General features: G+C 57.7%; 1 protein-coding gene across 5 annotated transcripts in view; it reads left to right on the top strand.

The window, feature by feature from the left end:
- Positions 1–13,860, top strand: part of Zmiz1 (zinc finger MIZ-type containing 1) — a 193,413-nt gene that overhangs the window by 103,310 nt on the left and 76,243 nt on the right. For all 5 annotated transcript variants that reach the window (XM_004624081.2, XM_023719073.1, XM_023719072.1 and 2 more), the window contains exons 6-7: positions 1,809–1,922; positions 7,767–7,872. In XM_004624081.2, the coding sequence (XP_004624138.1) occupies positions 1,809–1,922; positions 7,767–7,872 (220 nt within the window). The remainder of the gene's footprint in view (positions 1–1,808; positions 1,923–7,766; positions 7,873–13,860) is intronic.

The raw sequence follows: 13,860 nt of genomic DNA on the forward strand, positions 1-13,860 counted from the left end.
GAGGCCAGGTGTGGTGCACACACCTGGAATCTCAGCACTTGGGAGGCTGAGGCAGCAGACGTGAGTTCAAACCACCCAGGGCTACATCGCTAGCCTGAGGTAAGCCTGGACTAGAATGAGAATGTCTCAAAAAAAAAAAAAAAAAAAAAAAAAAAAAAAAAATCAAGCAAAACAACGGTGGTTCTAAGACTGGCTGCCAAGAGGGGGCTATGGCTGCTGGGGAGCAGATAGCGCTGAGAGAGCCATGTGCAGCGGCTGCTGACCCTGCTAATCAGCTGTGACATCACATAAATAAACGGAACAACTTGGTTAGTGGGGGAGCTGGTGGGCAGCAGCTAGCAAGGTGCCAGCGAGGGCTGTGTTCTAGCAGGGGACTCGGGGTGCAGAGGCCGGAAGGCCTCTCTCTGTCTTGCTGGACTTATGGGCAGGGCTAGAGCACCACCTCTGCAGACAGCATCGCTGCATGCTGTGCGCTGGGGGAGCCAGGAGGTGGGAAGACAGAGCCCCTCCTGGCAGGGGCAGCCTCACCCACCAGCCTGGGAAGGGCTCTGCTGCTGCTGCTGCTGCTTGCCCACCCTCCTCCTCCTCCTCCTCCTCCCCTTCCTTTTTCTGTCCTTTTTTCCCATTGAGGGCGGAGCCTCACACTCATGCATGGCACTTTCTTCTCTCTGGTTTGAAACCTTGCCTTGGGTCGGCTGCACTGTAGCAACGGTTGTGGATCCTAGGTGCGGAAGACAGAAATCCCCACCACCACGCTGTGGGCCACTGACCTCATTTAACAGAAGGGGCACCAGAGCTGGTAGAGGTGAGGGGCTGGCCTAGGTCAGCAGGAGCTGCCGGGAGTGGCACTCATGACCCCAGCTCTGCCCTCCAGGAGCTCCTACAGCACCCGAGCCCTCCTCTACTTTGGGGACCTTCCTTGGTTCCAGGCTCATGCTGCAGGGACGTGGGTCACAGGGACCCAGGACCGATCACCATCCTGTAGCTGGGCCACTATCCCACATTCTGTCCTTATGGACATCCTGCAGGGCCCCCAGGGGTACAGTCAGCCAGATGCACTCCTGGGCTGACGTCCCAGCCCAGAATCCCAGGGGTAGCTGTACCATGCCCTGCAGCCCTGGGCAGCCATTCTACCTGCTGGCCTCACTATCCAGATCTGAGGACCCCAAGTGTTGCCCATGAAAAGGGTACACAGAGCCACCTCCCTTTCCTGGACCTCAAATAAAACTGGAAGGCCCTTGCGTTAGAATTCAGACTCCTCAACCAGAAAGGGACTCCTCCCTGCAGTGCCTGCAGCCCTCAATCAGAAACAGGCAGGGCCTGAGAGATCCAGGTCCAGGAACTTGGGGGCACAAGGCTACACACCAAGCACAGCGCAACAGGAACCCAGAGCTCTGTGTGTCTGGTCTGTTCCCAACAAGGCGTGGCCTGCCCCACTGTCCACCCTGAGCTGGTTTTGAATTTGGAGCCATGGAAGACAGGCCCTGGGCTGGGAGGCAGACCGGATGCAGCAGAGCGGTTCATCTCCAGGCCAGCCTGTCCTGGGCCAGGGGCACCAGCCCCCACCTGTTGGGCAGATGCTCCTCCCTTCCAGAAGCCTGCAGGGCCCTCTTGGCCTCCAGAACCCTGGGGTGTCTTCTACCACTGGCCTTTGTGGTAGGACTGTCAATCTCCACCACTGGGGAAAGGGGGACCAGAGAGGCTGCTGGATCCTGGAGGCCCCTGCGTGAATCTCCTGCCCCAGACTCCTGGGTGCTGCCCTGCAGGCCCTGCTCAGAGCCTCACACTGCCTCTTCTCCCTCCCACAGCACTTACAGAACCCTGCCAACTTCCACAATGCTGCCACGGAGCTGCTGGACTGGTGTGGGGACCCGCGTGCGTTCCAGAGGCCCTTTGAGCAGAGCCTGATGGGCTGCCTCACGGTGAGTGGTCACCCCAAGCACCCCCATGAGAGAGGGTCCCCCATGCTGTGGGAGGCAGGTGTCGCCCCCACACTGGGAGCCAGGGCTCGATGCTAAGCAAAGCAGCAAACCTCAAGAAGGGTTTTCGGCCACGTTTTGGCATTAATTCATCCACTTACTAAACATTTATTGAGCTCTCTTACTGTCATCCATCCACTCGTGGAAGCGTTTATTGAGCCCCTGTTACACTCGCCCATCTAACCAAATAAACACTGACCGATCTGTGTTTATCATGTGAGATCTCCTCTGCAAAATGAAACCCAGGGAACCAAAGATGAGAAAGACTTGTCCAGGCCTGATGTCCTCGTAGCCTGGGCGTCGGATGCATAAAGAGATGACCAAGAAATTCACATATGAAATACAGGAGGGCATGGGCTGGGGAGATAGCTCAGCAGTCTAAGTGTCTGCCTGGCAATTGCAATGACCCAATTTTGATTCCCAATACCTCATGCCACTTGGGCCCCAGAACCCCAGGTATGTTGTACAGGCCACTGAAACTGGGTATGGTGGTGCGCGCCTGTAATCCCAGCGCTGAGGAGGCTTAGACAGGAGGATCACTACAAATCCAAGCTGCGTAGCGAGACCCTGTATCAAATGAATAAATAAATAAATGATTTTTTAAAAATTTTAAAGAATACAAAGGGAGTGAGGAGAGAGGCATCCCTCAGCTGCCTGGGCCCAGTTGGGCACGGAGCAACGTAGACATCTGGAGATTTTGCCAAGCTGCTTTGTGCAGGGCATGCAAACTCCTGATGTCCAAGAGCCCAGGGCAGCAGGTGAGGCTCTGGGATGTGCCCTGGACTGGGACCAGAGCCAGCGGCACAATTTACCAGGCTTCAGGGAGCCACGTGGAAGTTGCTCACAGCTTGAGTGTGACCCCTTCCTTGTGGGCTACACTCCTAAATGAGAGGACCCTCTTGCTGGGAGCCTGCCCATCCTGGAGCTCAGGAACAGGAGCTCCGGGGGAAGCCTGGGTGGGCAGGAGCCGTGTCCAAGGGCACTGTGTTTCTTGCAAAGCTCCTGACAGGAAGCAGTGGTGAGAGTACCTCGGGCAATTGCCCCAAAGCCTCCGTCGAAGGTGAGAGTAACCTGGCCCTGGATGTGCATCTTGCTGAACTGAACTGGGCCCCACATAAGGTCGGCCTGCACCCTTCCACACTCTGTAGAGAATGCAGGGGCTGGACTGACCCCCAGGCCCACAGCCTTCGGAGGGGCCAGGGTTCCAGTCGAGGCTCATCTGTCTCCGAGCAGATGCTCTTGGTCTCTGGGATGCTGCCGCCCAGGCCCTGCTGGGGGTCCCTGTGAATGGAAGCTGACACCATCTGGCGCCCTCGGGTCATCCGTCATCGGGTGAAATCAGGTGGCCACCTGCAGGGCCCTGACTTCCCCATCCCCCAGCTCTCGGGAGCCCCTCCCCTCCCCCAACTGCCTTAATCCTCTTTGTGGGATCTGGGTTCATCCTAAGCCCTGTGGACAGGGACAGATGTTACCCAAGGCTCCTTGCTCTCACCCTAGCTGCCAGCAGCTGCAGGGCAGGAGGAGGTAGGGACCATGCACGACATGTGGCCCCACAGGCTACCTCTGTGCGCCCCAAGCCTGGCGCTGCTTAGAACACAGGACTTGAGTCTGAAGGGCACAGACACTCAGGCCAGCCTGGAAACAGTAACAGGCCCTGCCTCGCCCTGTGGCTAAGCCATTCATTCAACAAACGTTCCCTGAGTCCCTGCCTTGGGCCTGCTCTGCATTCTCTGAAAAAGCCTCCCTTATAGTCAGGAGAAGTAAATAGGCCACACCAGGTTGGGAAAATTGTCCCACGCTGACCTCCTTAGGAGGAGTAGGGAGGGTGCTTCAGACAGAAGGAACAGCATGTGCAAAGGCCCTGAGGCCAGAGCTCGAGCAGGGGTGGGGCCAGCGGGAAGGGGAAGAAGGAAGTAGGAAGAGCTCAGTGGCCTTTGGGCCCCTGCAGGAGCGCCTGGGTGTGAGCAGTGGGGTAAGCAGCGGGTGTGGGATGGGTTCCTGTAGGGCAGGAGCTGTGAGGGGCTTGCCTTTGGGTGGGGATGATGGCAGCTCCCTGGAGGGTGCCAGGGACAGAGGCATAGGGTGCACTCCCTGCCTCCCCTCCCAGGGTCCCCGTGTGGCTGCTGCTGGCACTTGTGAGGAGGTTGCCCTCCGGCACCCGAGGTTGGTGGCAGGCTGGGAATGTGTCACCACCCCACTTCCTAGCTAGGAGCAGGAGCAGTAGCCCCAGCCTGGGCTCTGGGCTCTGCTGTCCCCCACCCCAGTCCCTCCAGCAGCCCTGCTCTGCCCTGCAGGAGTCCCAGGTCCCTGTGGCCCAGGGTGGGCCCCTCCCCTCCCCAGCAGCCTGGACCCACGTTGCCCCAGCCCCCAGTGACCCTGAGGAGCATGCTCCAGATCCTGCTGGATCTGCCTGGCTCTGAGGAGAGAGGTTAGAAAGCCCTGAGCTGTGGGCAGCTCATGAGCACATTTTTGCCACAGAGTCCAAAGCAGCTCAGGCATGGGGTAACACCAGCCACCCTCCCTCACACGCTGGATGGCACTGGGAGCCCTCCCATCCCTCCCTCCTCCAGCAGCAGGGCTGAGCCACTGCTCCGGGTTCCCTGCTTATGGTGACCGTCATGATCTGCTGCTGGTGTCCCCTGGGGGGATGTCCTTGGTGACATGTCCAGGCAACAGAAAGGAAGGAGGCCCAGAGCCCAGCCAACCTACTGGGTCCTGGCTGGTCATCCTGGCAAGGAGTGTTTTGTACCCATTTCACAGAAGAAGAGAATGAGGCCTAGAGAGGTGAGGTGAGGTGGAATAACTGGCAAGTGAGAGCAATAGACCCCAGCCTCATACCTGACTTCAGAGCAGTCACCAGTGCCTGTCCTCACATCCACTCTCTCTGCACCCACATGCTGAAGAGAGGTAGCAGGGTAGGAAATAAGGGTTCTGCCCTGAGGGACCGGAGTGTAGCTGTGTGGACAGAACTGGGGCCTAAGGAGATTCAGCCCACTGTGCCTCTCTGCAGAGATGGAGGACATCCTGACCCCTTTATGGAAGAGAAATCCAAGGCTCAGAGAGGTTAAGTAACTTCCCAAGGGTTGCACAGCATGGGGTGGAGCAAGATGGGAGCACAAGTGTGTCCTGATTTTCCTCACTGCAGCCCCCTGCCCAGTGGCTCACCCCTTTTCAGGGCAGTGCCCCTTCCAGGGGGTGCATGTGACTGGCCTACCACAGGAACCCAAGCAGGTCTCCCCTCTCATATCTGTATGGCATGATTATCCTGGGACATGAGCACTGCACCCCCGACCTGTCAGTGCCCAGGACCAGGGTATTGAGGGAGGGGTCATCATTCCCCCAGGAGTCCCTCCGGGTGTCGTCTTGGGAACACTGTCTCTGAGCCTGGCTGCCAGATACAACCTACTCACAGGGCTTTCCTGGGGTCCTTGGCCTGGGCGACGGAAGCCACAGCACATAAATGCTCCAGGGTCACTTTGAGGCTGCCTGCCCTCTGCGTGCAGGGGCCCAGGGGCGTGGCCACGGCAGGTGTGTGTTCTGTCCCCACTCTGCAGCCTGTGCACAGCCCCAACCCCTCTTGCTCAATGCAGCCAGTATTGTTCTTAGAACCAGAGCAACTGGATGAGCCAGAACTGGCCAAACCTTTGCCTTCCTGCCCTGACCCAGGCCCCCAGGGTCCTTCCTGGAGGTTGGCTGCTGTGGCCTTAACCCTTTAAGGGTCAGTCAAGAGGTCCCGCTCCAGAGAGAGCCGAGGCTTTGCAGCCAGGCTGCCTGGGACCCTCTGGTTTGCGGCTGCCAGACTGTGGGCGGAGCCCCTCCTCAGCACCCTTCTCTGGAAGGGAGCCCAGCTGTGGGACCTGGCATCCACTCATGGCAGAAGCTAACTGAGCCCTCCTGCCGGGCAGCGCGCATTCTCCGCATTCTGCCCAAAGGCAGCCTTCATGCTGCACGCGTCCCAACAAGGCTGCACAGCTCTCTCCCTTGAGACTGTCCCGAGGCCACCCCCACCCCAGGGCTCCAGAGGCACTGTTGCACCCTGTGACCTCCTGCCCCGGGTCTTCCTTGGCCCTGCGGGCAGTAGCTGCCTGTGGCCTTGAAATCCTGCACAGGCCAGCAAGTTAGGAACCTTGGTCTTTCTGCTTAAACACCTCTACTTGGGGTGGCCCAGGGACTCGGGTACACACCAGGCCCGAAAGAACTTATTGGAAAGAAACAGGGATATATTCTAGACCAGGCTTCCATTTGCAGCAGGGAAGCTGGGCAGGCATTGAAGAGTGACAGTGACCCTCTCACCCAGCCTGGCTCAGACACTGCCCCACACAGAGGTCCCCAGGAGAGGGGTCCCCAGCCTCCCTCCTGGAAACACTGCAGGCTGGGTCTTCCCAACCCTGTTCAGCCTTCGTGCCCTAATTGCAGACCCCTGAAGCTGGGAACAGAGTGGAGAGCCATTCTGAAAGGCCCAGGCCCAGGCCAGAGCTTCCGGTGGCCTGAGCTCCTCAGAGGCCGCAGCTGCGCCACACATGGGAGGCCTTTCTCACTCAGCCATGGCCAGTCCCGCTGCTCTGCTCTGCCCAGCACCTCCTCTTCCCTGGGCCCTTCCTTCTTAATAAGGAAACCTAATCGGGCTGCTGTTAGTGAGGAAGGCAGGCAGAAGGGAGCAGACCTGGCAGTCACAGGACACCTGGGAATGGGCAAGGTCGGAGCGAAGCCAGGTGCGCCAGAGCCTCCAGAGCCCGGTGGGCCCCAGGCGCACCCCAGTTCCACAGTGCACTCCACTCGGGATGGGACCTGACAGCCCTCCCGCTGGAAATGGGCACAGTCTCCAGGGACAAGGGCACAGGAGTCCCGCTTGTGCCACTCCCAGACTCAGGCTGGGAACAGATACCAGCTGAGCACTGGAGTCCTGCATTTCTAGGGCATAGAGCCGAGTACAGAGTAACATGAGGGGCCTTGCCCAGCCAGTTCCCTTGTAGCAATCTCGGGAGGCTCCGTCCCATAGTTCCTGTGTGACGCAGGGGCTACAGATGACAGGGACAGTACGTGGAGGCCAGAGCCTGCCTTTTTTTTTTTTTTAATATTTATTTATTTATTTGTGCCTTTTTTTTTTTTTTGAGACAAGGTCACACTATATAGTTTATTCTGCCTTCTGCTTAGGCTGGCCTCCAACTCATGATTTGCTGGCCCCCAACTCATGATTCGCCGGCCCAGCCTCTGTTAGTAGCACAAGTATGCCACCATGCCCCACAAGAGCCTGCATTTTTATTATCATTAGTATTATTATTGTTATTGTTGTTGTTGTTGTTATTATTATTATTGTGTGTCTGTGTTTTGGGAAAAGGGTCTTACTATGTAGTTCAGGCTGGTTTTGCTTTTAAACTCACTCTGTAGCCCATGTTGGCCTTGAACTTGTGGCGATCCTCCTGCCTTGGCATCCCGCATGCTGGGCTTACAGGCATGAGCTGCCACGCCTGGCTTACGTTTCTTAAATGCAAGCACCCCCACAGTGGTACTGTGGAACTCAGGAGGGCAGGAAGAGTTCCTGGAGCCCAGGACCTGGGACGTACCTGACTCCCTGGATCATCCTGTCCTAAAAGTGGAGCCAGGGTGTCCCTAGTGGACCACTACAAGGGGCTTGGGAGCCAGCTGAGTAGGATCCCAGCACTGCCTGGCCTTGAGGACCTGCTCTTGCCCACCCTGTGCACCCACTTCACCTGGGACCCGGGCTTGCTGGTCTATGACGCCAAAGCTATCATGTGCAGCAGCTCACCTGTGCTTCCCCTGTGGCAGGTGGTCAGTCGAGTGGCAGCCCAGCAAGGCTTCGACCTGGACCTCGGCTACAGACTGCTGGCTGTGTGTGCTGCAAACCGAGACAAGTTCACTCCCAAGTCTGCCGGTGAGTGTCTGTGGCATGCTCTGCAGGTGCCGTCGGGAGGTGGGGAGTGGAATTGGATGCAAAACTGCCGCGGTCGGTCGTGCCTTGGTTGATCTGTGCATGTGGTGTGTGTGAGCCTCCTTGAGGGAGTCGCCCAGCCTCTGGGGGCACTGCAGGGCCACCAAGGGGCCCTGTGCTGTGGCAGGGGTGCATCATTGCTCTGGGATGGTCTTCCTTGGCCGGATGAAAAACCTGAGGCTCTAAGAAGCAAAAAAGCTATATCCTAGGGTCACAGGGCTGGACTCCAGGGTCAGGATTCTGGACCCTCATTTCTCACTGTATTCATTCATTCATTCATTAAAAAAAAATATTTAAAACAAAACACAAGAGCCAGGCACAGTAGTGCATGCCAGTAATCCCAGCACTTAGGAAGCTGAGATAGGAGGATGGCTTCAAATTTGAGGCCAACTTGGACTACATAATGAGTTCAAGGCCAGCCTGGACAGCATAGCCAGACCATCTCAAACAACGAAAACCACACACACACACAAAATTAAAACAAAAATGCATGACCGTGCATTCTGGGTTCCTAATAATACAGCTTGTTCTCCAGTGTGTTTCTGTCATCGCATAGAGTGTGGGGGTCACCCAGAGAGCCAGGCAGCTTTCTGTCTCATGAGCTTTAAGTACATTAACGATACGATCTGACATTGGCCACCAGCCCCATCAGCTTGAAACCAGACAGACCTGTGACCCATCTAGCCTGACCGCTGCTCCGCTGCTCAGTGTGTGGCCTCAGTGTTTCTCCTCGGCAAGGCAGGCAGGCTCATGGGACCTGTCTTGCAGTGGTCATCATGACTCTAGAAGTAGATAAAGTGCTGACACCGTGTGTCTGGGTGGCGTTAGCATTTTTTATTGATTAAAAACAAAATAGTTGAAAAAGGAAACACATGCAAAAACAGTATGTCCCCTGTGTAACAAGAAACGAGACGTTGTCGCCAAACTCACCGGTTCTTTGTAGCGTGTCTGGGGTGGGCTTCTGGAATGGCCTACGGGACATCCCACAGTGCACATCCGTAAGTCCATTCTGAATGTGGTCTGTGCCCTCTGCCACGTGGGCTTCCGGCCCGCACTCCTGCATCGTGCTGTACTTCAGAAAAGGTGTGCGAGGGCCTCATGAGCCCGAAGCTGGCACCCTTGCCCCCCTCACCTGTGCTGGGACAGTGCCGTTGTGTGGGACTGTCTGCTAGAAACCAGCCTTGGGATCTCACAGGGACCGTGTGCACACCTGTTAAAAAAAAAAAAATCTCAATTTATCAAAGAAACGCATCTCTCGTGTGCATCCATTCTGTGCAGAAGCCAGCCAGAGCTGCAGGTCAGAGGAACCACCCAGGCAGGGTCCTGGCTCCAGAAACCGAGGGTCTGGGGAGGGCTCGGCACGCACAGTCTTCTCCTAAGGGAGCAGATGGAATCTGTTCTAGGCCTTCGGTCCCTACCATAGCAGCCATGGGCCACGTGTCAAAGGAATGAGCATGGCTAGTCCCCACTTGGCTTTATTTATGAAAACAAATGTTGGCCTATAGCAGTGTGACCCCAGGCTAGAAGAAGAAAAAAAGTTCATCCAATGATTTCAGGTGTATATTTGATAGGGGACATGTGTATAAGCTGAGGCTGCGCTTAGCCCATGAAGGAAAGGTCAGGGATGTCATCGGGTGTTGGGGGGACACAGAACCACCCAGGTAGGTATCCAAAGGTCAGGAAAGATTTGAGTAGGTGAAGAGGAAGATAAGCTTCCTTCTCAGGTTGAAGGAGCAGCGTGTGCAAAGGTCCCAGGATGGGAATGGAGCATGGTTTTGTGTCAGAACTAAACTTTGCAGCCCAGGGGCGATACATAGCCAAGATGAGGCAGGTGAGCCCAGCAGTGACTGAACACGCAGGGCCTGCCTTGAAGATTGCACTACAGTCTTTGTCTTGAGTCTAATGGAAGCATGCTTAGCTTCTTGGTTTACAGACCTCTCCTGCTACCAAAGAGAGGCCTGCATGGCGGCCTGGGTAGGTGGGGGCAGCTGGCAGATGCCTGGGAAGATGAGGGTGTATGACAAGAGCCAGACCAGGAAAGCAGAAGTGGAGTGGGGGTGAGGGGGACAGGGAATCTAAGAGGCCAACCTGGGCTGGAGGCCGCCGTGGTAGCGGGCTTCTTTTAGCATGCTTGCGCCCTAGAGTTCTGTCCATGCACAGCCAAGGAAGATAGAAGGCCAAGAAGAAGCACCACCTGCTCCCCTGCAGAGGAGGGAGGCTGGGGCCCCTTATCCAGCAGCACATGGGACTTGCCTGAGGTCACAGTCGTACACAGTTGGGTTGGACTTGGGCAGCCTCCTGAGCCGGGCAGAGAGAGGCTGGATCAGCCCACTGTGTGACAGTTCCTCCAGGGCTGGCTGGGTCCTAGACTGCAGCCTCTTTCCTGGCCCAGGGTCTGGAAGCTCTCTCCAGCCAGGGCCCCATGCCCCTCTACGGGCCTCCCTATGCCACTTACCCCATATCCCTTCATCTCAGTAACCTGCACTGGCGCTGCAGGACGTTGCCCCCAGCCTCCCTGGCAGCCCTCGCCCTCCTGAGTCAGCCACCCTGTCCTCCCTCCCATCTCCCTCTCTGTCCCAGCACCTGTTCTGCCAGACTCACCTGTCCGGTCTTCCCTCTCCCTCTCCCCTATGGGTCTCTGGCATCTTCTCCCTTGTGTGTCCCTCCCTTATTGCCCTTGTCCTTGTTCAGCTTCCTGCTTGTCTCTCTGCCTTTCTGGGTTTCTCCCTGTGCAGAATGCATGTAGTTGTGCACACATGCATGCATGGCTGTGTGTGTGTGTGGTGTATGCTTGCTGGTAGTGGGGGATGTGGCCATGGAGTGTGTGGCCATATGTGTGTGGGTTGTCTGGTGTATCCGGCTGCGTGTGTGGTGTGTGTACATGAGCATGTCTGGATGTGTGTAGAGTTGGTGTGTATGGCTGTGTGGAGTCGCAGTTCTTATGTACATGCCCTACACGTGCATGACTGGGTGCATAACTGGGGTCTGTGGCTTGGATATGTGTGACTGTGTGTGGCAAGTGTGGCTGTGTGCAGTAGTGGCTTGTGTGTGTGTGTGTGTGTGTGTGTGTGACTATGTGGTGTGTGGTTGTGTGGGATGAGGGCTTTGTATGCGGTGGTTCTGTGTGTGATGTGGGCTCTGGGCTATGAGGCTGTGGAGTGTGGGCTTGAGGCATGTGCGGCTGTTCCCAGGCAGTGTGGGCAGGTGTGTGCATGCTGGCCAGGCCAGTGTGGTGCTGCCTGCCCTGTGCCTGTGTGCCCATGGGTGTCCCTCGCCCCTCCCTCCCTTCCTACCCGCCCCCTCCTCATCTGTTGCTGTGGGCTAGGGCGGGGGGGGGGGATGAGATCACGGGGCGGAGAGGAGCTTTGTCAGGCGAGCTGGCTGTGCGGTGGCCATGCGCTCACAGAGCTGTGCTGGGCGGCGCAGGGCGGTGCCGTGTGTGCCGCGTGTGTGCACACGAGCTGGAGCTGGGCGGTGCGGAGCTAAGCCCAGCCAGACGCCGCGCGAGCAGGCGGCTCCACGTGGGGCCCTTGGTGCCCAGCCCCCAGCTCTTTGTTCTGGTGCAGCCTTTAGCCTTTGCGCGCGCACGGGAGCCCGAGAGCACGCGCACGGAGCCGGCAGCCTCCACCCCCTCATCCCCGAAGGTCACCTGCCCAGCCCCTAGCACAGTGATGCCTCCCCACTTCTGCATAGCATGCCCGTCCCACCACCACATGCCAGCTCAGCGACTTGGCAGGCACTGCTGAAATGTCGGCTCTTCAGCACCCAGCTGTCCACGCCTACTGGCTAGGTGGGCGCAGAGCACCAGGCGGTGGCTGTCTCTGCGGTCCCTGGGAGCCTGTGTGAGCCTCAGCCATGTCCCACACTTGAATAAATCTGCACCCATTCACCTGGCCCCTGGCAGCAGCCAGTGCAAATAGAAGTAGAATAAGGGGTGCCAACATCCAGAAGTAGCAGGGAGCCAGGCAGGGAACACCCATCCAGGTCAGGTAGGACCCCGAGTGCCTCCTGGGTTTCTAGTGTCCTGCCTGTCTCCCTGAGGCAGTGACAGCTGCCATGTCCCACTACTGATGGCAAGGTGGAAATGTGGACAGGTTTGGGAGGGATGGGGCTTCCCAAGGCTGTCCAGAGAGGAGGCAGCCAGATTTGGTCCTCCGGAAGGGACCACAGAGCTTGGGAGAATGGTCCTGGCAGGAAGAGGCTGCCTGAGGACCCTGCCCCCCACACCAAGTGGCTGCATCCTTAGGGGCAGGCTGAGATGTGTCAGTCAGAGCTCAGAGTAGCTACCCTGGGCTGAATGTAGCCTACAGGCAGCTCCGGTCAGACCGCCAGGTGGCTTAGACACTCTGGGAGATGGCACTGTCTTTGGGTGGCAGCCTTGGGCTCCAGTTCCTCACCAGTGACTCCCTCCTGGGACAAGGACCACCGTGCCCTGCCCCCACCCTCCCTGTCCTCTTCCACACCACACTTGGGAGCCAGTCTGGTCACCCTCTGTTCTAAGCACATGGCCGGTGTGAAAGCCCACACAAAGTGGCTTTCTGATTCTGTCCCTTAATGTCTGCTCAGATTGGTTCCCTGATGTGCCTGGGGGGTCGGGTGTCAGCAGATCATCAGAGAGGACTGAAACAAGCCCAGGGCCTGGCCACACAGGGGGGGAGCAAACCGAGAGTGTGGGTGCCCTTGCCTCCCCAATCTATAGCCTGTTGGTCCCTCAGTCATGCAGGATTCTGCCATAGCTTGTGTGGCAGCCCTGACAGATCCCAGGGGCCTTTGTCGGAGCCCTAGGTAGGGACAAAGACAGCCACCCAGGTCCTCTCTACCTTGCCTACCCTGGACTCCATAAGCCAGGGTAGAGCAGGAAGACATCAACCCTTCCTCTTCTCAGGTCTTTGGAAACAAATCTTGCCCACACCTAGCTGATGGGGAGTTCCCACACCCCCATGGTGGCGTGGACATCCTTGGCTGCTGCTGGTGGCCAGGCTCTCCCATAGCCGCTCTCCAGCCTTCTCTGCCTCCGCCTGCCCTGGAGCATGCAGCCGCCTTCCCGTCACCAGGGAGGACAAATGGCCTCATTCAGGGACACCCTGCCAGAACTGTCTCTCTAAGACAAAGCCATGCGCAACTCTGCAGGCCGGGGCACCTTTTCAAGGCTGGAGCCGACTTCCTCCCGGACGCTGCCCCACCCCCATCCCTGAGCACAGCAGCGGGACTGGGATGTGGGGGAGGGACAGGGCTTCCTTCCTGCTCTGGGGGCCCCAGGAAAGGCTCTGGATTTCATCACTAGGCCCCTGGGAGCTGACAGCCAGCCAGCTCTGCCTGGTGGATGGAACCTGTGCTGCACTTGCCTGCCTCCTGCTGCTGGGAGCTCCTGTCAGGGAGCCCATTTTCGGGGGAGGGGGGTGAGGGGAAACTGAGGCTCAGAAAGAGTCAGAAGTAGGTCACATGGCTCCTGGACCAGGACTTGCTTCTGGGAGGCTGGGTTGGAAGCTCTGGGAGCTGCTCTTTCTCCTCAGTGACCTTGAATGACTCAGCGGGGCAGGTTGTCCTGAGGCAGTGGCCCTGGCTTCCAGCTCCCCTAGGGATGAGGCCTGGGATCCGGTGGCCTGACTCTGCTCTTGGAGAAGAGGGACAGTGGGAGGGGCTTTGTGGACATAGTGTTCCAGAGCTGAGGAGCTGGGGAGAGGGCAGGTCATTCGCATGGTCCCTGGAGGGAAGGGTGCGCTATGGGGTGGTGGGGAGTGGAACCCGGAATGAGGACGCTGCTTGGAAACAGCCCTCAGGCCCAGGAAAAGGGGCTGAGCCTTAACAAGCCCTAGGGGGAAATGCTCTGTTCCAGTACTGTTAACAAAATACTGGTACCTCAGCCAGACTCAGAAACCAAACAGGGTTGTACCTACACACACACACACACACACACACACACACACACAC

The sequence above is a fragment of the Octodon degus genome, unplaced genomic scaffold (genome assembly GCF_000260255.1).
Source record: "Octodon degus isolate 3935 unplaced genomic scaffold, OctDeg1.0 scaffold00005, whole genome shotgun sequence".
In the NCBI taxonomy this organism is placed as follows: domain Eukaryota; kingdom Metazoa; phylum Chordata; class Mammalia; order Rodentia; family Octodontidae; genus Octodon; species Octodon degus.